The sequence below is a fragment of the Lotus japonicus genome, chromosome 5 (assembly GCF_012489685.1).
Source record: "Lotus japonicus ecotype B-129 chromosome 5, LjGifu_v1.2".
Lineage (NCBI taxonomy): Eukaryota > Viridiplantae > Streptophyta > Magnoliopsida > Fabales > Fabaceae > Lotus > Lotus japonicus.
Genome location: NC_080045.1, coordinates 52,386,236 through 52,412,255, shown reverse-complemented (window position 1 = coordinate 52,412,255; position 26,020 = coordinate 52,386,236). Strand labels below are relative to the sequence as shown.

The 26,020-nt window shown below is 36.6% G+C and overlaps 2 protein-coding genes across 4 annotated transcripts; both read left to right on the top strand.

The window, feature by feature from the left end:
- Positions 1-2,539: 2,539 nt before the first annotated feature.
- Positions 2,540-8,961, top strand: LOC130717321 (autophagy-related protein 18h). Of its 3 annotated transcripts, none has more exons than XM_057567517.1 (9): positions 2,540-2,975; positions 3,913-4,356; positions 4,643-5,083; positions 5,354-5,599; positions 5,882-6,676; positions 6,773-6,948; positions 7,612-7,742; positions 7,951-8,280; positions 8,491-8,961. In XM_057567517.1, the coding sequence occupies exons 1-9, from the start codon at positions 2,811-2,813 to the stop codon at positions 8,493-8,495; spliced, it is 2,733 nt and encodes a 910-aa protein (XP_057423500.1). In that variant the 5' UTR covers positions 2,540-2,810; the 3' UTR covers positions 8,496-8,961. The 3 variants fall into 3 exon arrangements, with proteins under 3 accessions (XP_057423500.1, XP_057423502.1, XP_057423501.1); XM_057567519.1 differs by having other exon boundaries at positions 2,541-2,975; positions 7,966-8,280; XM_057567518.1 differs by having other exon boundaries at positions 2,541-2,975; positions 7,963-8,280.
- An 11,103-nt stretch (positions 8,962-20,064) lies between these two features.
- On the top strand, positions 20,065-21,583 carry LOC130718227 (histidine-containing phosphotransfer protein 1-like). The gene is made up of 6 exons (XM_057568756.1): positions 20,065-20,188; positions 20,302-20,432; positions 20,544-20,612; positions 20,698-20,769; positions 21,088-21,160; positions 21,256-21,583. The coding sequence occupies exons 1-6, from the start codon at positions 20,123-20,125 to the stop codon at positions 21,298-21,300; spliced, it is 456 nt and encodes a 151-aa protein (XP_057424739.1). The 5' UTR covers positions 20,065-20,122; the 3' UTR covers positions 21,301-21,583.
- Positions 21,584-26,020: the final 4,437 nt, after the last annotated feature.

Below are 26,020 nucleotides of genomic sequence, written 5' to 3'. Positions count from 1 at the left end.
GAATTGCAGAAACGCTGGACCAAGACTAGGGAAACCTCCCAATCCAAATGAAGGAGCTGTAAGGAAGCAGCTATCTCAGAGGAGTAAATTGGCAGAGCCCCTACCCCTTTTATTCTGGAAAGTAGAGATGGCTTGCCCACAATCAGATTCACACAGGACCTTGTGAAAGCCTTTATGCCAACACAACGAGAGCCCTTGATGAATTGCGGATAGCTCAGCAAGAAGAGGATCGCCATGACCAACCTTAGCCATGAAAACGAACACCCAAGCACCAGAATGATCCCTCACAACTCCACCAGTCGTGCACAGGGAAGAGGAAGGGATGCAACTACCATCGACGTTCAGCTTAACCCACCGCGCTAGAGGCGGAAACCAGGAAGAGGGGGAGCCCGTTTGATGTAAAACCTGAGAAATTATTAAAAACAAAACAATATTTTACATGGACTAAAATCCACTTAGCATATTCGCATCCTACAAACACATATTGAGATGATTTCAAAAAAAAAAAACACATATTGAGATGATAAAAAATTAAAAAATTATATACTATTTTATACATAAAAGATATGCAATAGTTATAATTGTTTTTTTTACATTATATGATTTTTTTTTATTCACGCTGTAATGGTATCGCAACACCGGCTATCACAGCAGCCAAACTGCATCCACGACCGAAACCGCAATTTAAAACTCAGCCTTAGGCACCTTGTAATTATTTAGCAATAAGAGACGTTTAATTAAGGTGTATTTGAGGTCTTCCCTTCGCCTTCACCGTATTCAATCATGTGTAGAATATTTTCAAAGTAAAGCCCAATTGAAATAGAAAAAGGTGTTAACGTGAGAGTTGCATATACTCTAACTCCGCCTACATTTACGACTCAATGATTTGTGATAATTTTCTTGGCAAACAAGTACAGGTTGGAGTTAGAAGAGCAACAGAAAATTGTTTTCTTTTGGGTTTCGGCATCTAGATTAAGATATTCCCGTTGCTTGTCGTTTATAATCAAATAATATGCCATCTCTTCTCTTCTCTCTCAACTCTTTTTCTATTATTCCTCAAACAAGTTTTTCCTTCCTTCCTTCCTTGACAAGCGTACTAGAATTCTTCCCCTAAACTTACTCATAATTCGATTATGCCCCTTCTTTTGTACCATAATACCACATGACACCCACGTGCCAACCACGTCTATTGTCCAACTTACCCCCACAATTATCCATTCGCTTCTAACCATAAAAATTATTCACCTAACCCTAATCACATCCAATATACCAACACTTAATATTACTCTTATCCATCTTTTTCCCAAGATGTCCTCACAACTGGTAGTTATGAGATTAATTCTTCGAGATCACATTAAATAAGTATGTCTCTCCTAATAAATTTTTATCCATAAACACCACGTAGAGATCGAACATTAAACTAAATGCTTAACAAATTTAATTATTTACCAGTTGTGCTAGACCTTATTAGTCCATATATGTATTCGAGTGATCATAGAATCTTCCTTTAATTAACATCTTCCCATATACAACAGAGACTCTAACAAGCTATCTTGTAAGTTGTAACTACCTCTCACAATGTGTTTGCTAGTGACCATGAGTTGGGATCGTGGCTTCTAACAAGTGTTTACAATACAACATGTCGCCTAAGGACACATTTCCCCCAAAGGTACACGATAGACTATATCATCCTATCAAAAGAGTGGCAAACCTTATAAATAAAATACAATATCACATCGCTCAATTACTAAATAAGCTCAAATCTAAGAACTAACATACCCTCTGTTAAGTCCAAGTTCAACAACCATTGATCAAGTCGCTCATCCTTATCTACTATCATTATATGTATTTTTTTTGTTACATCAAAGTATCTCCATAGCTGGTAAACGTAAACAAATCCTCTCATAACATATTAATAACAACTTATAGCTTAAAAATACACAATAGACTATGTCACCCTATCAAAAGAGTGGCAAACCTCACTAGATTAGCTCAAATCTAGGAACCAACATACCCTTTGTTAAGTCCAATCATCGAAGTTCAACAACCATTGATCAAGTCGTTCATTCTTGTCTACTGTCATTATATGTATTTTTTTGTTGCATCAAAATATCTTCGTAGCCGGTAAACATAAGACTTATCCCCTCATAACATATTAATCAAAACTTACCCTTGAAACCGGTTTGATTATCATTTATTTAGGTGGCTCTTGATGACTTGATCAATAACTTAATAGACGTGATCCCATTCCATAAATGATCTATACATTGAACCCGGCTAATCATGGGTCTAAAATCTAAATGTCTAGTTCATAATTGAATGAATATAACGTATAGTTTCGGTACAATTTTAATAACATTATAAGATAAGATATTCATGATGAGATGAACGTGAAGATAAGAAATAGAGGGACGCAAGGGGTTAATGGTAATTTGAAGCAAAGTGGAAGTATAAAAATATTTAAAAAGGACGTGGAAGTCATTATTGAAAATGTCATGGGACCTAAGTGACATTAGAGAAAATTATCTTTTGTGATTAGCACCAAGCACAAGCATAGTGTCAAAACTCAAAAATCTGACAGAGAGAAGAAGAAGAAGAAGAAGCAACCGTCTCCGTTAAGGTCAAATCTCCTCAACCACCAACTAAAACCGAACGCCGGAGCTCTCCGCCGCCGTACACGGCAAAACCGACGCCTCTGAATCTTATGCTATACACGATCGGCTGCGTTCCGCGACTCTCGTCGGCGGGGACGGAATTCCCGGTGACTCACCGGTGGCCAGTGGAAAATCATCATCGCGTCTCTGATTACTATGAAGAACCAGGGAAAGGACAACGGTTGCAAGACCAATGGATTCGTTCCTTCTTCCTTCAAGTTCATTTCGTCTTGCATTAAGACTGCCTCGTCCGGCGTCCGTTCCGCCGGCGCCTCCGTCGCTGCTTCCATCAACGGCGACGCTGAAGACCGCAAAGACCAGGTAGCATTTGGGGTTTTTGGTTGTGGGCTTTTTATCATTGGAATTTGTGAATGCTCTTCAGAAATGAGAAGTCAAATATGCTTTGATGATTCTTCTGTGATGAAAATTTAGTTCCCTGAGAAGTTGCTAATGCTTGCTTTTAATAGAAACGCTGTTCTGATTGCTGAGATACTGTGTTAATTTTGTTTATTGTTATTTCTTATGTTTGCATTGAACATGTAAATGAAATTTATTCTGGATTGTTGAGAGAAGTTAAGGACATAATCCACATGATTATGTATGTCTGTATTTTTGTCTGTATGTCATTCAATGGTTTTCTTAATTCCTTTTTATTATTGTTCTGTTTTGTAAGGAGGGGGAAGAAGCATAGATAGAATGTCTCTTCTGTTCTGTTTTATATGGGCAAAGTATAGAGGCATGGACTGTCCTGTTCAACAGTAATGTTTTTATTTAACACCCCCCATAAAAAAGAAGTTAGTTTGATATTTTTTAATCATAACTTACCAAAATTAATGTGAGATTGGTTTGTTTGATGATTATGGAGTAGCTTGATAAATGCGACTATGACTTATAATTGTGGACACGATAAAGCTGGAATGTAGAATGAAATATTACTTACAGGCCATATTAAGAAGCATTGATTGTGGTGTGCTGCAATCAAATAATTTACTTCCCCAAATTATAGCAATAGGCTTGTATTTTGATCAAAAATTTCTTTTGGAAAACATATGGTTTTGAGTTCGATACCTAGATTCATGTGTTAAAAACACTGGTTGGGAGGGGTGCCTTTGGCGCCTGATAGTACCCTGGGAGATTAGTTTTTCTCTTATAGGGCTGGAGGATAGTACCCTAAATATAATAATTGCTTTCAGTTGTACTCTGATTATTTATGAACCAAGGACTCGGAATAATTCCCATATATATATTTTTCATGCAGGTGCTTTGGGCTTGCTTTGACAGGGTAGAGCTTGGTCTGTCCTCTTTCAAACACGTCCTCTTGCTCGGTTATTCCAATGGCTTTCAAGTTCTGGATGTGGAAGATGCTTCTAATATCAGGGAACTTGTCTCAAAACGTGATGATCCAGTTTCATTTTTACAGATACAGCCTGTCCCTGCGAAGTCAGAAAATTTCGAAGGATTTAGAGCATCACATCCTTTACTATTAGTTGTTGCATGTGATAAATCAAAGATTCCCGGTACAATGCAAAAGTTTAGAGATGGGCATAATGAAGCTCCAGCCGAAAATATTGTTAGCTCAGCTACAACTGTTAGATTCTACTCACTAAGGTCCCATACTTATGTTCATGCTTTGAGATTCCGTTCGACTGTATACATGGTTAGATGCAGTCCTCAAATAGTGGCTGTTGGTCTTGCTACTCAAGTAAGTTTTTGAGTCAGCTACTTTTTCAATTAGCTTTTAGCACATATATTAAAAATATACATGTTATCTTTTTGAGAAAAATGGGTTTATGTTTTTGGTTGATAATGGGTATGTTTTATCAATTTCCTTTGACATATAAGAAGGTTGCTTGATACTGATAGTTAATCGTGTTACCTATTCGATCACTTATATATTTCTTATATTGTAATGTCAAGCAACTTAGTTTGTTATTGACATAGCTTATAGGTGGCTAATTCCTTTTCTTTCATTTTTATTTTTCTGACAGATATACTGTTTTGATGCTCTTACTCTTGAGAATAAGTTCAGTGTTCTCACTTATCCAGTGCCTCAGTTGGTTGGCCAAGGAATGGTTGGGGTTAATATTGGCTACGGTCCTATGGCTGTAGGGTCTCGGTGGTTAGCTTATGCGTCCAACAACCCATTGTTGTCAAACACAGGTCGCTTAAGTCCCCAGAGTCTCACTCCTTCTGCTGTCAGCCCATCAACATCGCCGAGCAGCGGAAACCTGGTAGCCCGATATGCCATGGAATCTAGCAAGCACTTGGCTGCTGGGCTGATCAACCTTGGTGATATGGGGTACAAAACATTGTCTAAATACTATCAAGATCTTATACCCGATGGCTCCAGTTCTCCTGTATCATCAAATTCAAGTTGGAAAGTTAGTCGATTTGCATCAAATTCTACAGAAACAGATATAGCTGGGGTGGTGAGTATTCTATTTGGTGACAACTTAGGATATTGTAGTCTGATTGTCTTTCGCAATGTTTTAGACTGCTGACCATATACTTTCTTTCTTAAAGTAATATTGGCATCTGTATTACAATTTACTTGAGATCCATCTATTGGTTGAGCTTAGCCATAGAAGAAGGATATTCTAACTAAGGTAGTTATTAGTTAATAGTTTGCATCAGTGGAAACTCGAAAGTAATCATTCTATGCGACTTACTTGTTGACTACTGTTACTGCTCTATTGCAGGTTGTTGTCAAGGATTTTGTTTCTAGAGCTGTTGTTGCACAATTTAAGGCCCATACTAGTCCAATATCTGCCCTATGTTTTGACCCAAGTGGGACACTTCTAGTTACCGCCTCAATTCATGGCAACAACATTAATATATTTCGAATGATGCCTTCCCGCTCAAGGAATGGATCAGGTTCTCATAGCAGTGATTGGAGCTGTTCTCATGTGCACCTTTACAAGCTCCACCGTGGCATGACATCTGCTGTATGCTTCTATTCTCAGTTTATTTATGGCCTTTTATGTTTAGAGCTTAAATTTGGTCAACTGTTAGTATTATAGTATAAAGCATTTTACAATATCATCTAATCATATCTTGACCCATCATTAGAAGAGTTTAATCTTCCTAGTTTGTGGTTTTGATGGTCAAACTTCTTTGCTGATTTGGCAATATATGTTTGGATGATAGTGTAAATAACAGAAGATCAAAATTAAATCCAAATGCTATATACTTCTGAAAGTTCTTACTCCGCTATGTGCATTATACAGGTAATACAAGATATTTGTTTTAGCTATTACAGTCAGTGGGTCGCCATCATTTCCTCCAAGGGAACTTGTCATATTTTTGTCCTTGCGCCTTTTGGTGGTGAGACAGTTCTTAAGATACACAATCAAGACACAGAAGGGCCTGTTGTTTTGCCAGTTTTTCCTCTACCATGGTGGTTCACTCCGCATTTCTCAGCAAACCAGCAGCAGCTTTGCCTGGCACCCCCACCTCCTGTTGCTCTTTCTGTGGTTAGCAGAATAAAAAATATTAATGCCGGATGGCTCAATACAGTTAGTAATGCTGCATCTTCTGCAGCGGGGAAAGTCACAGTTCCATCTGGTGCTGTTTCCGCTGTCTTTCATAGTTCCATTCCTCATCATTCACACAATGGATACCAAAACACCCATGCTTTGGAACACTTATTGGTTTATACCCCTTCTGGTCATTTAATTCAATATAAACTACTGCCATCATTGGTGGCAGAGCCAACTGAAACTGCTTCAAGAACAGCCCCAGTTCATTCAGCACAGATGCAAGAAGAAGATTTACGAATGAAGGTTGAACCTGTTCAATGGTGGGATGTCTGTAGGAGATATGATTGGCCAGAAAGAGAGATAAATTTGTCAGGGAATACTCTTGGTGGACTGGAAGCTGCAGATATGAACTTGGGTAGTTCAGATTATGAAGATAATAGTAATGGGAGCAATAATTCTGTTAAACTTAATAAGCAATGTCACTTCTCGAATGCAGAGGTGCACATAAACTCTGGGAGGATACCAATTTGGCAGAAGTCTGAGGTATTCATTTGGTTTCTGTGCTGAACAATCCTGCTTGCCACCTTTCTCAACATTATTATCTTCTTTGAATTAAAATATTTTCCCCTTAATTTTTAGGTGTCTTTCTTTGTGATGAATCCTTTGGAAGCTGGGGACCTGAATTTATGTGAACCTCGTACCAATGGAGAGATAGAAATAGAGAATATTCCCATTAATGAGGTTGAAATAAAACAGAAGAATTTGTTGCCTGTCTTTGATCATTTCCATAGAATTCAGACTTCCTGGGGTGACAGGTAATAATCACTTGCTAGCGAAGTCTTGTAATAGTTATCAACTGGAGCAATTCCATTTTAGGTATGGGGCACACGTTCAATTTAAACATTAGGCTTCCAAATGTTTTATAGTGATGAATATATTTGAACCACATCTTTCATAGTAGTCAAGGATTAATTTTTAGGTTACAATTTGCACATGGCCTTAACTTCTCTACATTTATTTTGTCCTTGCGATTTCTAGTTGAGATATAAGTCTCCAGTTTACACTCTTTCTTTTGTTGCTATAGCTTATTGTTATGTTATTAAGGACGCAATCTTATCTATGTTCTAGAATCTAGAGGGAAATGCTTTTTTTTAGTTAAAATAATATAATTAGGAAGTAATGGGAGTTTGAGGTATCCTATTAGTGTATAGGAACTATTTTTATTTTATTATTTTTCCTGTGCATTGCTATCTTGGATTTACATGTTTTATGTATACAGTCAAGGTATGGATGGTTTTGGACTTACATTGTTTCTGTTTACTCCCTGTTGATATTGACTGATTTTTCAGGGAGTATTGTTTTACTTCTCATTTGTCTAAATTTGGAGGGTTGCTTGATTGTCTTTTTTTTTGTAATAGGAATTTAACTTCTGCACAACTGTTCATTCATATTCTAACAAGTTCTACAATTTTTCTCAGAGGTATTGTTATGGGAAGATGCTCTAGCTCCTCCTCTGATTCACATGGAACTGAAGAGAAGGTTTCACAAGTTGCTGCTATTTCCCATTCAAAGTTGACGGCATGTGGCTTTGCTAAAAAAATAGATGCTGGTAAGATATGCAATTCAGTGTGAAATGTTCAATTATATTTTTGAGTAACCTATGTAGCCCTTTGATCATAACTATTTTCTACAGCTTGTCGACATATCTTCCTTATTCAATTAACGTGTCTAGTAATGAGTTTAAATGCAATAACAGAGAGGTAGTTGTGTTGACATCAGTACATCACCTCTCTTAAGCCTGGAAATTGTTAACACAGGTGATGTTTCAGCAGGTGTCTCAACTTTTTCTGATGGTGTAACTAGAGATGTTAAATCATCAGAACATGAAAAAGCCAGTGACAGCTTCAATTCAAATTTTAGTGGTTGTGATGTGAATATGAATGATACTTGTGAGGAGTCAATACAGGACTCGCCAGAGTATGGGCAATTTTTTCAAGAGGGTTATTGTAAAGCATCAGTTGACTGTCACGAATCAACAGAAATTGCTACTGATGTGGATTGTAGCAGTCCCTGTGGCAGGGAGAAATCTGATGAAGATGGTGATAATGATGATATGCTCGGTGGTGTATTTGCCTTCTCTGAGGAAGGTACGAATCTGAAACAGTTAACCTTTTGATTTAATTGAGATTCAGCATAGCTATAGTTGTTTAGCGTGTGTGCATGTATGAATGTGTATATAGCATTTCAATGTGTATGAAAAAAATAGAAGGCATTGAGAATGGTTTCTCTATTATCAGTCATCATATTGCATATTTTGTTCATATTTTCCTTAAAACTACGAAATGTTTGTGTTGCAGGTTGATGAATGCTTGTGTTTCATGCTTTCTTCCCTTTCTTCGAATTGTTGTAAATTGGTGGTGTAAAGGAATTAATTAACAAACGCAGGTGATCTTCAAGCTGAATGCTACTACTGACCATTGTTTCAAGGAATTTAATGTTCTTCACTCACAATATTCCTTCCGGGTCCAATGATTGTTCTCACCTAACTTTCTTGTAAATTATGTATATTGGAATTCATTACTGCAGATTATTTGTGTGGGCAGTACTGGGTGGGTTCTTTATATGTTATTATTGTTTTATCATGTTCATAGCTTGGAGGGAAATGGAACAAACCATAGAGAGAAAAAGGGGTGAGGGGTAGCAGAAAGGAAAAAGGAAAGAAACCATGATTACAAAATAGCTCTCGTTCGTTATTTACTCTGCTCTCTTTTGTACTCATTCATGCAGGATTATTCATAATTTCCATGATGCTCTTTTGTTGGATTCAAGGAATTCATTTGTACAATTTAAAATCAATATTATTTAATTTTAGTTTACGCAGTATAAATTATTAAAAAAACTAATAAATTATTCGATGTGTCATTTCATCAAGGGTGGTCCCTTTCAAGTTCTCATGAATCTCAACCTCTAATGATTCACCATCGTTTGCATTGTGTGGTGCCACCAACACACTGGAGTTATTGATTATAGGATAAAATGAACTAGCTGCCACTTTGTACTTGTTTTGTTTTGTTTTGTTCGTACCTCATCACAATGCGGAGGCAGTACATTGAAACAGATGTATCATGTGCATGAATGAATCTAACTTGAATTATTTATCAAACGGAAAAAACAAAAGTTATTATAGACATATTGAATGATATTTGATTAATACTTGAAACACATGTACACTTGCAGAAGTGAGATATAAGAAGAGGAGGGAGGGAGAAATGAGAGCTATGAATATGATAGACAACATGAGAGGAACATAAGAAAGAGATAGAAAGAAAATGAGTGAGAATGAAATGTAAGAGAAAGTGCAGTATCCATGAATACTTTTATAAACACCCATGTATTAAATTATCTTAACTTAACTTATCAAACAAAGATGATATTATTAGTTTTTTTTTTTTGAATAAAAGATGATATTATTAGTTATTACAACAGATAATGCCTCTTTTCTATAATTGGTGAATTTTCATCCAGCCGACAGATTTTTTCCTTCGTAAACGAAATCATTTTTATTTGTTCATTTTTGCAACATTCAAATGATCATCATTATTTATCATAGAGAACAAGCGAATGCTTCTTGTCTTTCTAGTTCCCATTTTGCTAATAACTACAATGATAAGCATGGCATTTACCTGATAAAGTAATTTAGCATTTTGACATTAAAATGAAAGCATTGTCTTCTTATAGTAGTACTTATTAACACGGATAGATTATGTTAAATATAGAATGAAATGACATAAATAATTAACTAACTATTATTATTTAATTTATGTTTTTTGTCTTACGTCTACAAAGAAAGATAACTATTGATTTTTTTATATAATAATTGTTTAATTTTAATTTAATAATTTCAATTCCTGGTTTTCTAAAACTGTTTTTTTCTTTGGTAGATAAAAATTCGGCTAAGTTTGGTTTCGCTGCTCCGGTCACTACCACAGGCACGGCACATCTGGCACATCTCTGGAACCATAAATCACCCACCAATAACACTCCCACATCCACAGTAACTTTACCAGCTGAGCCAAATATGTGTGAGTTAAGCTTACAAAAAATATATAATTCTAAACCATATATATTGTGAATATTATTCTTTTTAAGATAAGTTTAGGCGACCCCACATATTGGGTATTGGGTTGTTGAAGTTAAACAGACAACTCGTGCTATGCATCACTCAGCTGCATCATAGTACTTACTTGCTCTGTTCGATCAAACTTCAAAGAATAAGATTGCCCCCCTACACAGCACACACCTTTGCTTCACACACGTACATACCTGATGAAATTTTGTTCAGGTCCCCCTCCATCTTCTTTAATTCTACCCTTCCTTGTGGAAGAGATAATGTGAAAAGAAAGACAGAAATTTATCTTAAAATCTAGGAATATTACAAGGTGCAGTGGACCATTTTAAAGTGTTATCCCCTAGGAATCCAGCGCGCAATGTCACATATTGAAACATAAGTTTTGACCACTACGCTTCATCAAGATATGTTGGCTGCGTCTACCGTGAGTCTGTTTGTAAGTGAAGCACCATCCTTCACAAAAAAAAACGTGAAAGTACAAAAATAACCTCCTAATAATACTGATTTTTCAGAAATAACTCTTCTTTAATCTCTTCCATCTTCCACCTTCTGATTACTTTACCAAACTCCCAAACCCTAGCTTTCACCCAGACTCCTCACCGCACCGCCGTCATCCTCGCCGGCGCCGCCGTATTCCTCACCGGCACCACCAAATCAGGCTCTGTCCCTCGCAATATCTCTTATGGTTGAGCCTTTCTGAGATTCACAAATCCAAACAAGCTTCAAAAGGTTGATCCTTTCCAGATATGAGATTTAGCCTTGGTGGTTAACCGCCGCTCCAACGAACTCCGCCCCTCCACAACCTCCTCCGACCTTTCCTCCTTCCATGATCCTCTCACCTTCTCCTTCTCTTTTGCACTCCAACCTAGCAATTTCACCCTTTGTGGCATGGAGATCTTTCACAGATTCGATTTGAAGCCTGACCTCTGCTAGGAAGAACGCTGCAATGGAGATGAGCGGTGGAAGATCACCGGAGCGCAACCATGCGAGAAAGGAAGAGAGAGATGCAGTGGTGTTGGAGAACCATCTAGATCCAATTTTTCCATCTACACACAAAGATTCACTCCATAAAAAATCATTATTTCTGATTCTCTAGCAAAATCTGGAATGGATCTAGCAACCCCCTTTGTTCTATGGTAGAAATCCCTCCGATTTGATTCCCATTCAACATATGCTACAGGGACTTAGCAGCTCAAGTCTTGATGTTACTTCTTGATTCTTCTTCTGTTAGGATAAAAAACAGAGCATTTGGGCTTGTTTCTTCTATTTTGTAGTCATGGGTTAGATTCTTCTTCTGTTAGGATAAAATCCAGTGGTGGTTCGCCGGAGGAAAGAGAGTTGTCCGGTTGAACCAGAGCAAACACCAGGGAAGGGGAAGAAGATAGTGAAATGGGCATTATCGTAAATACATATTTTAATTTGAGTAAATCTTTAATTTTTGAAATTAAATATGAGTAAATCTGAGCCCTTGATTTATTTAGTAATATATCCTATGGATGATATAAAACTGAAACACCGACACACGGTAAACAAAACCTGATATGTTGCTACTGAAGGTACACAACTTTTTTTTTATAACTAATGATACGTGTACCATAAAACACAACACCTTTTTTTATCACTTATTTCTTCTCTTTTTCTATCTCTTTAATGATCTACCAAAGTATATACAACAATCTTTATAAATTCAGTTTCACTGTGACAATGAAACAAAAGTTTTTTTACTATCTCATGTTTGAACTCACAAAGTCTACAATATAAAAAGAAAAACTACAAAAAAATCACTATTATATTAAGGCTAATAGTATTAGATCTGATAAAAATTTAATATTATACAGTGTTTGGTCATATATTGTATAACTTTTTTTTTTTAATTAATATAAACATATATTCTATGAAATATTATAAAAATGAGGATGGTGTTTGTGGGTAGTAAAGATGGTGGTGACGACCGAGGTGGTTGCGAAAATGGTGGTGGCGGTAATGACGGTGATGGAGGGTGGTGGTTGTAGAGGTGACGGTGGTGATGCCAAGTTTTGGCGGCGGTTGTGGCAGTGATGGTTGTGGTGGGTCGTGACGGTAAGTAGTGGTGGTGGCGATGACTATGGCAGCGGAGGTAGGTTGTAAGGCCCAAGTTTTTAAGCTTTGGATAAGTGAATAAAATATGAGAGTTTATTTGATTAAAATAAATTTATGAAGGAGAAGGTTCAGGAAAAGTCCAAGGATTGTATCAAAAACTGATAAGAGTGATAGCACGATTAACATTCGCCTAATCCTAGGTCAAAGGTTTTAGTGAATAGTTAAATTACACATTAGGACACGATGGAAACTAATTCCAAAAATATTCAGAGAAATGTAAGAACTTCTCTTTTTCGTCTATAAACAAGTGTTTCGATGCGAAAGCCTGGAATGTACGAACGCCAAATTCCAATTCTCGAAAGTTTGCCGAAACGGAATCTCTGATAGTTCAAGAAACCTGAAATCAACGGACGATGAAGACTTTTTCTATTCGAAGCTTCAAATGAAGATTCCACCCGCGTTCGCCTATTTCTCTCGTTATTTCTAATCTTTCTTCAGAAGGAAGTTTTCTCTTCCGATGATCACTGCAAAAAGTAGTTTTTCGGGATGAACCAACTCACACCGACTTTGGATCGTTTGGTTTAATTCCAAGAATCCTATTTTGAGTTCTGGAATTCTGTCGCCATAACTTATCTTAGAATTCGCAGAGGAACGCGCAGGAAAAATCGGAATCGCGAAAAAATCATTTTTCCGCATTTTCCAAAACCTATAAATAGCTCGAAAATTAGATTTTTTGCAAAAAAACTCACCCATTCCCTTGCCCAAACCCGCGAGCTCCAAGAGAGAAAGAGAGGATCCGGATTTTCGCCGTTTCTTGCCCGTTTGCTTCACCGATCGTTGCTAATCGAAGACCTTGAGGTAGGTAAACTATATCTCTCTTCTGATCGTCGTTTCTGTCGACTTCTTCTATGTCTTTCTGTGCTCAAAGTTTTGAGCTTTTTGTAAAACTGTCCAAATAAGCTGATTTCAGTGTCTAAACTTATTCCCTGCATGCTCCTGAGCGTGTTCTGCGGATTATATTTTGTCAGATGTCGACGAAATGCCGCCGGAATCAATTTTTGCATCAAATACCCATTTTTAGGCAAAGTCGCAACCTTTAAGCTAAAAACTATCGACTTGGCTTAGTGCTAGTAGGATTAGTCGTCATAAACGTCGTTGTTGACGTCCCCATCCAATTTGTTTTTCAAAAATCCAATTTTGAAATTCTGAGCTGAAAATAATGACCAAACTACCCTTATATCAGTTTTCGATCCGAAAATTTTTCCGAGTTTAGATTCGCCTTAGTTACGGCGTATGATAACCTAGGAACCAAGTTTGATCGCAGAAAATCGACCCTCCCAATTAAGGAAAGTGGCCGAGAGCTATACCAAGGGGGGGAGGAAATCCGACTTTTTCGAAAACTTGTCTTAACGCGTTAGATTGTCGTACCACGGAGGTTGTAATGTACCGTGTAACCCTAGGACTTATTGTTTGCTGAGTTTTTTACTCATTGTGTTGATTTTTGTGATTTTTGCTTAAGGTTCTTTTGAGGAGTTTCCTGGAAATCAAGGAGAGGAGCGTGAAGGAAACCGTGAGGAGGAAGCTGGAAGACCCACCGGTGAGGGCTACTCTCTGAATTACTAGATAATGCTTTAGGTGTCGACGAATTCGACTTGTTTATGTGTTATGCACTTAATTGCTAAATGGCTGAAATGTTTTCTGAGGCTTCGGCCGATCTTGTTGAGTACTTGATGCCATGATATTGTGTGCTAAATGATTCACATGTTATGTGCTAAATGGTTAATCTAGGATGTGTTGGAATATGCTGTTTATGGTTATTGATTGAGCTAATTTATGTTATTCCACTTATAACTATGATTCTGAGGAGTGAGGATTGCGGGCAAGTCATGCCGAATTTTTATGAGATTTTTTGAGAGAGTTTGAAAAGGACGAACGGAGTTCGGACCTTGTTATGTTTTAATGGGTCGAGACCTTCTCAGAAATTAATTGGGATTATGGAATCCCTGAAACTCATAGGAACGTTATAAGACTAAAAGAAAACTATTTTCTCAAGGAAAATTCATAAGACATTAATTAATCTCTAAAACCCTTGAACAATGATAACAACCTTAGATAAGAGCTTAGAGCTTGAATATTAGTTTTGAAGATATGAAAAGTGTCGTCGAGTCCAAGTTTCGAGGGAACTTACGAGTTTCTAAGTACAATCGTACTCTTTCGCTCGATGAGCAGTTTAATGTTTGGCTATCTAAAGTTTAGCCGGAAACTTTAAGTTTCCAAGTACTTCGGTACCTTTTCGCTCGATGAGCAGTTTATTGATTGGCTATCTATAGTTTAGCCGGGAACCATGAGTTCCAAGGTACATTCTTTCTTCTCTTGATTAATTCATTTTGTCGCAGAATCGACATTTACCTTAGGGTATTCTTTTAGAGACATTAAGTTATTTAGAACACGTGGCGACGTGTCGAGTGAGGTCGGAGACGTTGTTTGGCTAATCACTTGCATTCATGCACTCATTTTGAGGTTAATACACGGCGTGATACCGGACCTCGGTGGATTCCAAAATGGTCATAAGACCCGGATTTCCATATTTAGGACACTACGGTGGTCCTTAGTAGCAGACGGAATGGCAGACCTACGGGTTCACTGCTGATCTGACTACTTTTGTGTGGTGTAAGAGACACGCGAGCAGGGAGGTACCCACCGTGGCTGGTGTTAGGGCCGTCTCGTTGATGTCCATCCTTCTTCCGGAATGCATCTTGTTAACCAGCATTGCATTTCATGCAACATACATTCTGACTTAGTTGCTGAGTGTGATTGATACTTGTTTATCCTATTTGAGGCATGCCAATTGTTATTATGATCTTTTATATTCTTTGTGATACATGCAACCCTAGGAAGTTATCCCTAAACTTATAAGCCCGAGAGGCTAATAATTATTATCCTGTATATCTGGTTTTATTATTTATATAATTCTTTGGAGTTGACCCTCGCGTCTTCTGTGTGTGTTTGGGCGGACTACGCCATTGTCAGATGAGTATGGCGGATTGGTTTACGATGGTCAGCCCTTCGGGGGGGACTAGATTCGAGATGCTTGACCAGGACGACCCAGGTGCATGGGTGGTCGATCCCGTAGGCCACCGTGCGACCTACACCGGTCGGGTCATGGAGGACCGTGTTGACAGTTTCGGACGCTTGACGGAGGGGGTATTGAGGAGACATATATTGAGCTTCAACTTGCCGCCCGGCGTGCATTGTGGACCCGGCTTGGGAGGACCACCACCACCACCATTATCTTCGGATGATGAGGACCCCTCTGAGGAGGTGCCAGTGGGTGGGACTTCGACGGAGTCCAGTTCGTTTACTGCTGCTGTCATCGAGGATCATGGTCCGGGCCCCGAGCCCGAGAGATCAGTGCAGGAGCGCGTCAGGGTGGATAGAGAGAGTAGGATTGTGTATGTCGACTTAGTTGTCCTGGATGCAGATTCGGACGACGACCGCGCTAGCGTGTAGGATCGAGTGCTAGTGTGGGCTCCTCGAGTTGGGATTAGTGTTGGAGTAGTGTCGTAGCTCTGACCGTCATGTTTTCAGATTCGGGTCAGGGTAGTTTCCTACCGGTAGCTTTTTGTGTGGTTTTTCCTATGGAGATCACAGAGAGCTGGTTGGATTTAGGAGGTCTTTTCTTAGGCCGCTGGGCCAACTTGTTCTCAGTTTTTGAGGTATAGTGTTGCGGACACAGTATTTTACCTTGGACTGTACATATTGTCTTCGGGCGTTACTTTCTTTCTGTTACCCGTCACTGGAGGTTACTCGTGACGTGGGTTGTATGAGCGGGGCATGTATATATAGTTGTATATTAGTTTCTTTCATCTTTTGTTGAGGAGTTTATAGTTTTTTTGTCTTTAGTTATATTGTCGAAAAAAAATAATTCACGTTTTTCCGCTTAAGTTTTCTTTTGGTTACTAAAGTGACGCCACCGGAAATCGGGGTGTTACATAGGTGGAAGCGGAGGTCGTGGTGGCGGTGGAGTGTGGTGTTGGTGGAGAGTATTGTGGTGGTGGTAGTGTTGTAGGGCGGTGGTACGTAGTTCGGGTAGTGGTGGTGATGATGGTGGCAGTGGAAGGAGGTGGTTGTGGCGATTATGGTGGTGGTGGGTCATGGCGGTATTTAGTGGTGGCGACGATGACGATGGCGGTGGAGGGTGGTGGAAGATGATGATGATAACGATAGTGGCGGTGGTAGATAGTGGTTGCAGTGATAGTGGCAATGACGATAGCGGCATTGGTGGTGGTGGTGGTGATTGATTAATGTTTTCATGTAACTTATACATCACATTTTTATCATGTCTTATCCATCATCAATAAAGTGAATTAAATAATCCATCATTTTAATGTATAAGAGGATATCGATGTATAAGTTTATACAATGCAATGTTAGCATCAAACAAAGTTTATAATGTATTGTATAAGCTTATACTAATATGCCTAATATGAGGTACAAAACTATATTTTATTTACTAAATTATTATTATATATATATATTAATTTAGTAATGAATGATTAATTCAAATGATACATATTTGATTTCTTTAAGTAATGTACTGGGTTTAAGTATTATATGAAAAAATAACCTGTTGGAAGAATTAAGCCCAATATAACGATTACGTAGAAAAAATCCAATTCAACTAATCCAACCAATAACTCACTAGTTAAAACAATTAGACTGCATTAAACAACAATCGGAGCAATGTCCGTGAAAATACAAGATTGAATACAATGGGGAATACAATTTAACCACGTCTCATCCCCATGTATCAAAGAAAACTTAGCAAGATTATGAGCAGCAGAGTTTGCTTCCCTAACAACATGAACAAAAGAAACAGAGGTAAAAAGAGCTAGGAACTAAAGCATGAATTTCATTTATCACAGAGCCTCTATATGTATTGCTCACAGTGTCCCGCTGCACTTCCAACACCACTTACTGCAATCCGCTTCAACAATTACACGGCTTGCCTAGCAGAACGAGCTAAGAAACAATACTTATAAGCAAGTATCTCGATCGAGTCAATAATGACTTAAGGCTTAATTGCACTTTTGCTCCCTGATCTTTCACCTTTGTGCGATTTACCTCCCTCATCTTTAAAATGAGCGAATTCCCTCCCTCTTCTATTAATATGTGTGATTTATGTCCTTCCGTTAGTTAGCCGTCCAATTGCTAACGGTGGTTGCTATTTTCACCCCCCCCCTTTACTAACCACACCCCCTTATCAGAAATAAAAATAAAAAAATAAAAAATAAACGAAATAAATTAAATAAAATTAATAGAAAATAAAAAAAAATTATAAATTAAAAAAAACTGAAAAAATATTTTTATAAAAATCAAAGAAAAAATAATAAAATAAATGTTAAAGAAGTTGTGGGGCATGTGCCATATTCGATGGTAAATTCTCGCTTCTCGAATTAATTCACAGCAGTTATTCATGGAAAATGTCATCCAATAAAACATCAACATCAATGAAATGATAAAATATGAAATAAAATATAATTAAATGTTAATAGGGTAAAAATATATATTACTTTCATCTCATAAGAAAAGAATATTAAAAACGAAATAAAATAAAATATAATCCGATAGGTTTGGAACAACCACGGGTCTAGTCCTATAACATGCCAAATGAGTGTTAATTGACACATTGACAAATAAGTATTCACTATCTGTTAGAACATTTCATTTCTCGTATGGATAAGACAGAATCCACCAAAAATATCTTATGATACCATCTCTAAACTTATATATTTCTTTCCTTTCAATCTCTTCAATGATAGTGAGTTGTGATTTCCCATCCAAAAAAAAATGACAGTGAGTTGTGAATCAAAGTTGAACATGTTACCAAGAAAAAGAAATGAATTTTGGCCCACCCTCCCAATTTCTATGTCATGAACTGCGTGTCAGCGTTTGCATATAAAAATGTTTAGGGCAAAATTGATCCTAACAAAATTATTGAGTATTATAAATGTGAGTTTAAATAATGTGATTTATGTTTAGTTACATTTATAAAAAAATAGTTTTTTTCGCTTGAATAACTTTGGTTATAATTGTTTCAAGAGTGTAATGATGAATTCGCATGTTATTTTTATGGCTATCTTTATCTAAAGACCCTTGAATTAAATGAACAATAAAATTTTATTTCACTTAATATTTCATTCACCCCATAAACTACTACAAGATGTGTTCTCTAAAATGAATTTTGAGTCTATACTTGTTTATGGTAGGCAGTATTATTTAATCATGTGAAAATCAATTTTGGACCTATTTTGTGCTTCAAAATCAATTAAGTGGCATGTTTCTCCCAACTAAATGCAGTTTAACTACTTAACAATTGTGGCCGACTTTATTATAACTTTATCCGTCGTAGATCATCTTTTTAGGTATATAGTAAGGGTTAGATGTATCCATGATTAAACCTTTATGGATTTCCACAGTTGCATAGATAGAGGAATTGAATTAGATTAGGTTCGCTTTCTTGCTTGTACTCTGCATTTCAAAAATAGCAAGTTATGCTTATTTTAGCAAGAATTTGCTTGAAAGTGGTAAGTGAGAGAGGGCTAGCTAGACTATGGACTATGAACAAAATGTGGCATAGCCCCAATAGGCAAGTCACGAATAAATTTTGATTGATACTTATTCTGCACATACAATTAAAAAAAAGAATAAAAGAAAGAATTGAAATATATGATAGATGTGATATGAAAAGAATAGAGAAATAATTTTTGTATGAAAATGATATGATCGAGAAAATATGAATGAATCAAAATCGGTCAAGCCACCACTTTAAATTGATTAGGGAATTAAAGAAAAGATTAGTATGTTAGTAAGTGAAAAGCTAAAAATTGCACATATGGTATTGCATCAATTTTTTTTACAAGTGATTTTTCAAAAAGTAAAAATTAAGTTATATTTATCTATAAAAATTTATTTTCCCTGCAAAAGTAACTAAAAATAATGAGTTATTTCAAAAGCTACTAAAAATAGCTTAAAGAAATAATTAATTTTTTTGTTATTTTTTTTCAAATTTTACTTTTTATCAAAAGCATAGAAAAACAATTTTAATTTTTAAAAAAATACATAAATGATTATTTTTTAAAAAATATGTGATTATTTAAAAAAATAAGCGGGGAGAAACGGGCTCAACAATATTTAGAAAAGGAATAAAAAAGAAGGCAATGCTTATCAAATAAAAAAGGTGGAAAGATGAATTATACGTGGCGTGAGTTTTTATCCTAGATCTAGAGGTCCTATTAGTTTAAACTGCAAGATGTTAAGCTGCCCATAAACGATAGGTTGATGGGGAAGATGCAATCAATAGAAACACAATTAGGGGTATGATTACATTCATGAAATCAGATGAAATGGAGGGGATGATTGAATCATATTATATTTCACTTGGTTAAAAAATGAGGAAATTAAATGGAGTATAATTGACTCATTCAATCTCATTTTATTGTATTTTATTTTATTTTTCCCTCAGTAAGGGTATGAAATGAAATTAATTTGACCTTGATTTTATAAATATAATTTTTTTACTCTTAACATGTAAAAGATGTTATTTTAAGAGTTTTTAAAATAAAGATAATATAAAAGTAAAAGATTAAAACTCATTTCATTTCTTTCACTATTTAAAATAGTATATTTATTTCATTCTGTATATATATACCTGGCATTGGAAGAAATGTATACCTAACATTCTTGACTCTTGAGTAAGTGGTTAAAGCTTGAGATTAGTAATGGATGGTGGTATAATTCAGCTGCAGAGGCACCTTGTTGATTACACTGCCTCCCTATTCGATGAGGTAGCCATTTTCTACAATTTCCATTCTACATTCATTGCATACACTGAAGTAGAAAGAAAATTAAGGCTAGTTCAATGGATAGTTTTGGTGATGTATTTGTTCTGTTTGAGAAGGGCTTTCTAGATGAACAGTTTAACCAGCTTGAGCTACTTCAAGATGAAAGCAACCCAGATTTTGTGGTTGAAGTGGTCACTCTCTTTTTTCAAGATGCAGAGAGGCTTCTTGATGAGCTCACAAAGGCTCTGTAAGGACACTCACAACAATCCACAATTCCTGTTTTTTTTTTTATCTCTTTGAAAATCTGTTTCCAAGCTTCATATTTCAATTCATTGGTGACTTATCTCAACTCAAACAGAGGACAGGCAAGCATTGATTTCAAAAAGTTGGATGCTCATGTTCACCAACTGAAGGGTAGCAGCTCCAGGTAGTTTACATTCATTTCCTGTATGGTGTTCTTACAATTATTATGATTTTGACAAAGTGGTTTGGGTTACTTGGAAATTATGCAGTGTTGGAGCACAGAGAGTTCACAAAGCCTGCATTTCCTTTAGAAATTCATGTGAGGAGAAGAACATTGAAGGGTAAGCTTCTTCACAATTCCATATCGAAATTATTATATTCCGATGGATCATGGATATTGTTCGGCTGAGAAATGCCTAAAACTCCGGGCGTTCTTTAGATTGAGTAAAGAGCAAACCACAACAGTGAACTTGAACACCAAATCTTTCACATATATATTGGTCAACACTTCATTTTTCATCAAAAATGAGACTTCTTACTCACACTGGTATCCCAACACATATGATATGAATGTTATCAAAATATGTTGTTAACAAGTTATGTGTTTATGGTTTGATATAAATCAATCTCCATATGCTGATAAAAGGGTTGGTTTTCAGGTGTCTTAAAAGCTTGCAACAAGTAAGACATGAGTATTCCTTGGTGAAAAGTAAACTTGAGACTCTCTTCAAGGTAAAGGGGATATGTGGATATATCTTATCTAGTACTTTCTGTTAAATCTTGTGGAGCTGTTCATTTTTCCTTTGGAATCTCTTTTCTGATTGTAGATGGAGCAACAGCTTTCGGCTGCAAGTGGATCTTTTTCTAGGTAGTGTGATGCAAAGAGCACTAAGAAGAAATCATGTCACAGTGTGCAAACAGAACAACCATGTTTATGTTGTATTTTTCATGTTGTTTGTGATTTTGTTGAGTCTACCATGGTCTCCAAATTAGATTTGTCATTTAAGCTTGAGTTGATCCATATTTAGTCCAAAAACATTGTGAATATCCCATGGTCCTATGGTTTACAGAAATTAGAAGCTGGACCTCTCAATTGTGGAATGCTAACTTGGCAATTTTATGGTAAAACATGCTAAAAACTGATTCACTCATGAATCATATTTTTACTTGTTAAAAAGGTAACATTCAGTATATGTTAAAAAATCATCCTTTTTTGTCAAATTTGATTTGCAAGGAGAACCATAATATGTTAAGAAATCACCCTTCTATGTCTTTGATTTGCAAGGAGAACCATATTTTCTTGGAAACAGTAGACAAAGTCATTCTAACTATCTATGAAGGCTGTGTTTGTTTTTCTGTTGACTCTATCTGCAATGTACATTGGTACAAATTCGGACATAAAAGCCTACAAATGTGAATGGTTGGATTAGACAAACGCTCGTTTACACGCTCATTTTTTTCAACTAATCAACTTGAGGGCCTTGCTAACTGTCTTTATCTATAATAGAGTGTGGTTGTCGTTTAATACTTGATGCAGAAACTACAGTACCTTGGAAGAGATGTTTGTCAATATCTTAAAGCAACAGTGTTATTAGTACTGAAACTCACTATTTTCTTTAGCACTATATGACTTGTCTTGGTCCCAAACACATCAATGAGTTATTGTGAACGCAAAATTGTAAATTGTTTTGGATTTATGTTCCCCTGACACTGCTACTAGAACAGAATCCACCTAGTTTGCATGTTTTGCTAAGACGCACAATTTGTCAGCAATGAAATATGCCAACACAAACAAGAACATTCTAAATATATGTATTTTTTGTTTTTGTATTTGATATGGAATTAACCCACAATCATAGCTGTGAGGTTAACATTTATTCAATTTGAATTTGTTAAATAATATTTTAAAGATTATCCAACTGCTTATATAAATGTTAAGTTTTATTTGGGTAATAGCCTGATCTTTGGTTAACACATTTTCCATTGGTCATGCAAGTGTAAGTTTGAGTAATTATAATAGCCTCTTTGGTTAACACAGTTTCCATTTGATTTGAGTAATAGCCTCTTTGGTCATGCAAGTGTAAGCTTCTTAGTTCATACTTTTCCGTGAGGAATTTACAAAGATAATTAATTATATTTACACTAGTTCTATATATCTTATTATCCAAACAAAGATAACTTTTTAACTCGTTTTTATAATATCATTCTATCAACTTGCACTCTCCTAAAATTAACTCTTTCTAACTTATCTTTAATAAAAGGCACTTTACTCAACCTTAAAATATATTAGCCATAAGTGTCCTACATTTTAGGACATGTTTGTTTGTAATTGGATCAAGTGATGAAAATAGAAATGCACACTTGCTTTCACGTTTATGTCATTGAAAAGCTGAATTTGACATTCCAAAGCTAATAAACAAAAAAAAAAAAACTTGCATCAAAACAAATATTGAGTTTGGATATAGGCATCGACTAAAGTGAAGAGTGAATCGCTTTAAATGATAATTGAGTAAGTTATCATAATCGTTGATTGAGAAATCGAAGCTGAGATTAACAAATATCATAATTTCTTATATATGTGCCAGTATATTATCACAATATGAACCATTAATTGAGAAATCAACTGGTTCTGATGACTTGATTTATTCAATAAAACAACTCTTCAAAGGAAACAACTCTTATAAGTATCATCTACCCGAGGCAATGCCTCTAGGCAAATTAAACTATGGTTAAGCTAGAACAAAGAAGAAAATCCACGTTGATGGTATGTTCATGTGGTGAGAGCAATATATATTTATAGTCACCACTAGTCTATGTTGTTGGGCCTAAATAATGTACTGCATTGAAAGGAGGGATGCATTTTACAATGTCAACTTCATCCAGATAAGTGACATGTCTCCTGGTCACTTGGTTATTAAGAGCAACTCCAACCCCAAAATTCTTATTTGGTTTCTTAACACACTATTCAGCACTATTCAGCACTATTTTTGTGGGCCCTGTCTGCCACATCAGACTTAAGAAACTCCTAAGAAACTGAAGCAGATTTTGCTCCAACCCATGGTTTCTTAAATTACTATTTGAAGGGTCCCACCGTGTCCCACCATACAACATAAATTAATAATATTTATTTTCACCCAATTTAGATTTAAAATTTAATACTAAATCAATACTTCAACTTAAAAATAATTTAATTAAAATTAATACGAATTTAATTTAAATTTAATTTTACTTAATATTTAAAACAATTAAATTTAAATATCGGCATGTTAACATGAAACAAAAATAAAAAAGTACATTGTGTTATTTCTAGCAAAAACAATTTTATTGAATGATAGAAATAAAGACGAAAGAAAATACATGACAATGAAAAATAAGCAACAATACATTTGAAATGAAATACATAATAACACTTGAAGGTTAATTTTCATTATTCTCGTTTTCGGGAAGCTGCCAAATATGCTCCACCAAGTCTGCTTGAAGCTGGTGATGAATTGACCTATCAATTTGATGTGCTCTTCTTTCCAAGATATTTCTAAAAGCGGGAATAGGACCACTTACTACTTCAGCATCCAATATGTCATTATTGACCTGATCATAAACAAAATTACCTCGGTACGTGTTGCGCTCATCTTCAACAATCATGTTGTGCAATATGATGCAAGCATACATTATTGACTTCATCTCATTCGGATGCCAAAAGCGTGATGGACCACGAACTATTGCAAACCGAGATTGGAGAACGCCGAATGCACGTTCAACGTCCTTTCTTGCTCCTTCTTGTCTTTTCGCAAATTTTTGCCTTTTTTCTCCTTGTGGCATTGGGATGGTCTTCACAAATGTAGCCCACGGGGGATAGATACCGTCTGCTAGATAGTATCCCATGTTATACATTGTTCCATTCACGCTAAAGTTCACCATGGGAGCATTTCCACTCAAAACCTCATTGAAAACCGGAGATTGATTTAGCACATTAATGTCATTGTTAGAACCTGCAATGCCAAAAAATGCATGCCAAATCCACAAGTCTTGTAATGCCACTGCTTCAAGCATGATTGTGGGCTTTCCATGATCACCTCGGGTGAATTGACCTTTCCACGCAACTGGACAATTCTTCCATTCCCAATGCATACAATCAATAGAACCCAACATACCTGGAAATCCACGAGACTCGCCCCATTGAAGTAAGCAGGTAATGTCTTCCTGATTCGGGCGCCTCAACTATGTTTCACCAAATACTGCACACACACCTTCCACAAAATTCTTTAAGCACTCAATTGCAGTACTTTCACCAATTCGAACGTACTCGTCAACACTGTCAGCTGGTGATCCGTACGCCAACATACGAATAGCGGCGGTGCACTTTTGTAATGGTGACAGGCCTTGTCTTCCAACTGCATCGACAAACATTAAAAAGTACGGGTCATGAGACCCAAGGGCCCCTACAATTCTGAGGAACACATGCTTTCGCATTCGAAACCTTCGTCGGAAAAGCTCTTCCGTGTACACAGGATTTTCGGAGAAGTAGTCATTCCACAACCGCTCGTTCCCAGCTTCACGATCTCTCTCTATCACCTTTCTTGTTCGCTTGGGCCTAACGGTGTTGGCACGTCGTTGATAAAACTCCATCTCCTCCTGCATCATATCTTCTATAGTCGTGTCATTGATAAGTTCGTCAATGACAACGTCGTAAATGTCCAAGTCGGCCATATTGTTTGGATCCATTCTATGACACAATGAGAAACTATCAGTGTAATTGGATAGGAGGAAGACGATATGAGAGGACAAAACAACTCTTGAATGTTGAGATGAATGAAATATGACATGTATAAATAAGAGAAACAACAACGGCTATATTCCACAACGGCTATATTCCCCAACGGCTATATTCCCCAACGGCTATATTCTCCAACGGCTCCCCAACGGCTATATTCCCCAACGGCTATATTCTCCAACGGCTATATTCCCCAACGGCTATATTCTCGAACGACTATATTCCCCAACGACTATATAGAACACATAAGTAGAAACGCAGTACACACATTAAGAAAAATTCGAATACTGAAATTACAACATTAATGCAGATTACATAAGTAGAAATGCTAAAATTACAACACTGATGCAATACACATAAGTAGAAATGCTAAAATTACAACACTAATGCAGAATCAATAAGTAGAAATGCTAAAATCACAACATTGGCACACTCTAAGAAAGACAACAACAAGAATTAAGACATTCCTAGTTCTTTCATGGCGAATTCAACTAGGCGCTGATGCGTTGCTAACTGCACCTCGTTCATTTCAGATGTGTCCTCCATAAGGATATCTTTGTATTCCTTCAATAACCGCGCCTTTTGAAGTTTGTTTTTTTCCTTTCTCACCTCCAGTTCTTCAGTCTTGAGCTTCTCAAAACTCGCAAGGAATCCCAGTTTAGCTTTCCCGATGGCTATCATCTCGGAGTTAGGAACATAATCGAGATCACTTGAAGCTGTGTCTCCTACTTTGGCCTTCCTTTTCTGGTTCTTTTTTCCCAACGGGCGGGTTGCTGGTTGTGTGGCCTCATATTCGTCGCCCTCGATTGATGCACTCCGGT

Bases quoted from the DNA above. Each gene is read 5' to 3' on its own strand.
- LOC130718227 (XM_057568756.1), top strand. From the start codon at position 20,123: ATGGATGGTGGTATAATTCAGCTGCAGAGGCACCTTGTTGATTACACT. The intron at 20,189-20,301 runs GTAGCCATTTTC...CTGTTTGAGAAG, and splicing joins CTGCCTCCCTATTCGATGAG to GGCTTTCTAGATGAACAGTT. The intron at 20,613-20,697 runs GTAGTTTACATT...GAAATTATGCAG, and splicing joins CTGAAGGGTAGCAGCTCCAG to TGTTGGAGCACAGAGAGTTC.
- LOC130717321 (XM_057567517.1), top strand. From the start codon at position 2,811: ATGAAGAACCAGGGAAAGGACAACGGTTGCAAGACCAATGGATTCGTT. The intron at 4,357-4,642 runs GTAAGTTTTTGA...TTTTTCTGACAG, and splicing joins CTGTTGGTCTTGCTACTCAA to ATATACTGTTTTGATGCTCT. The intron at 5,600-5,881 runs GTATGCTTCTAT...TGCATTATACAG, and splicing joins ACCGTGGCATGACATCTGCT to GTAATACAAGATATTTGTTT.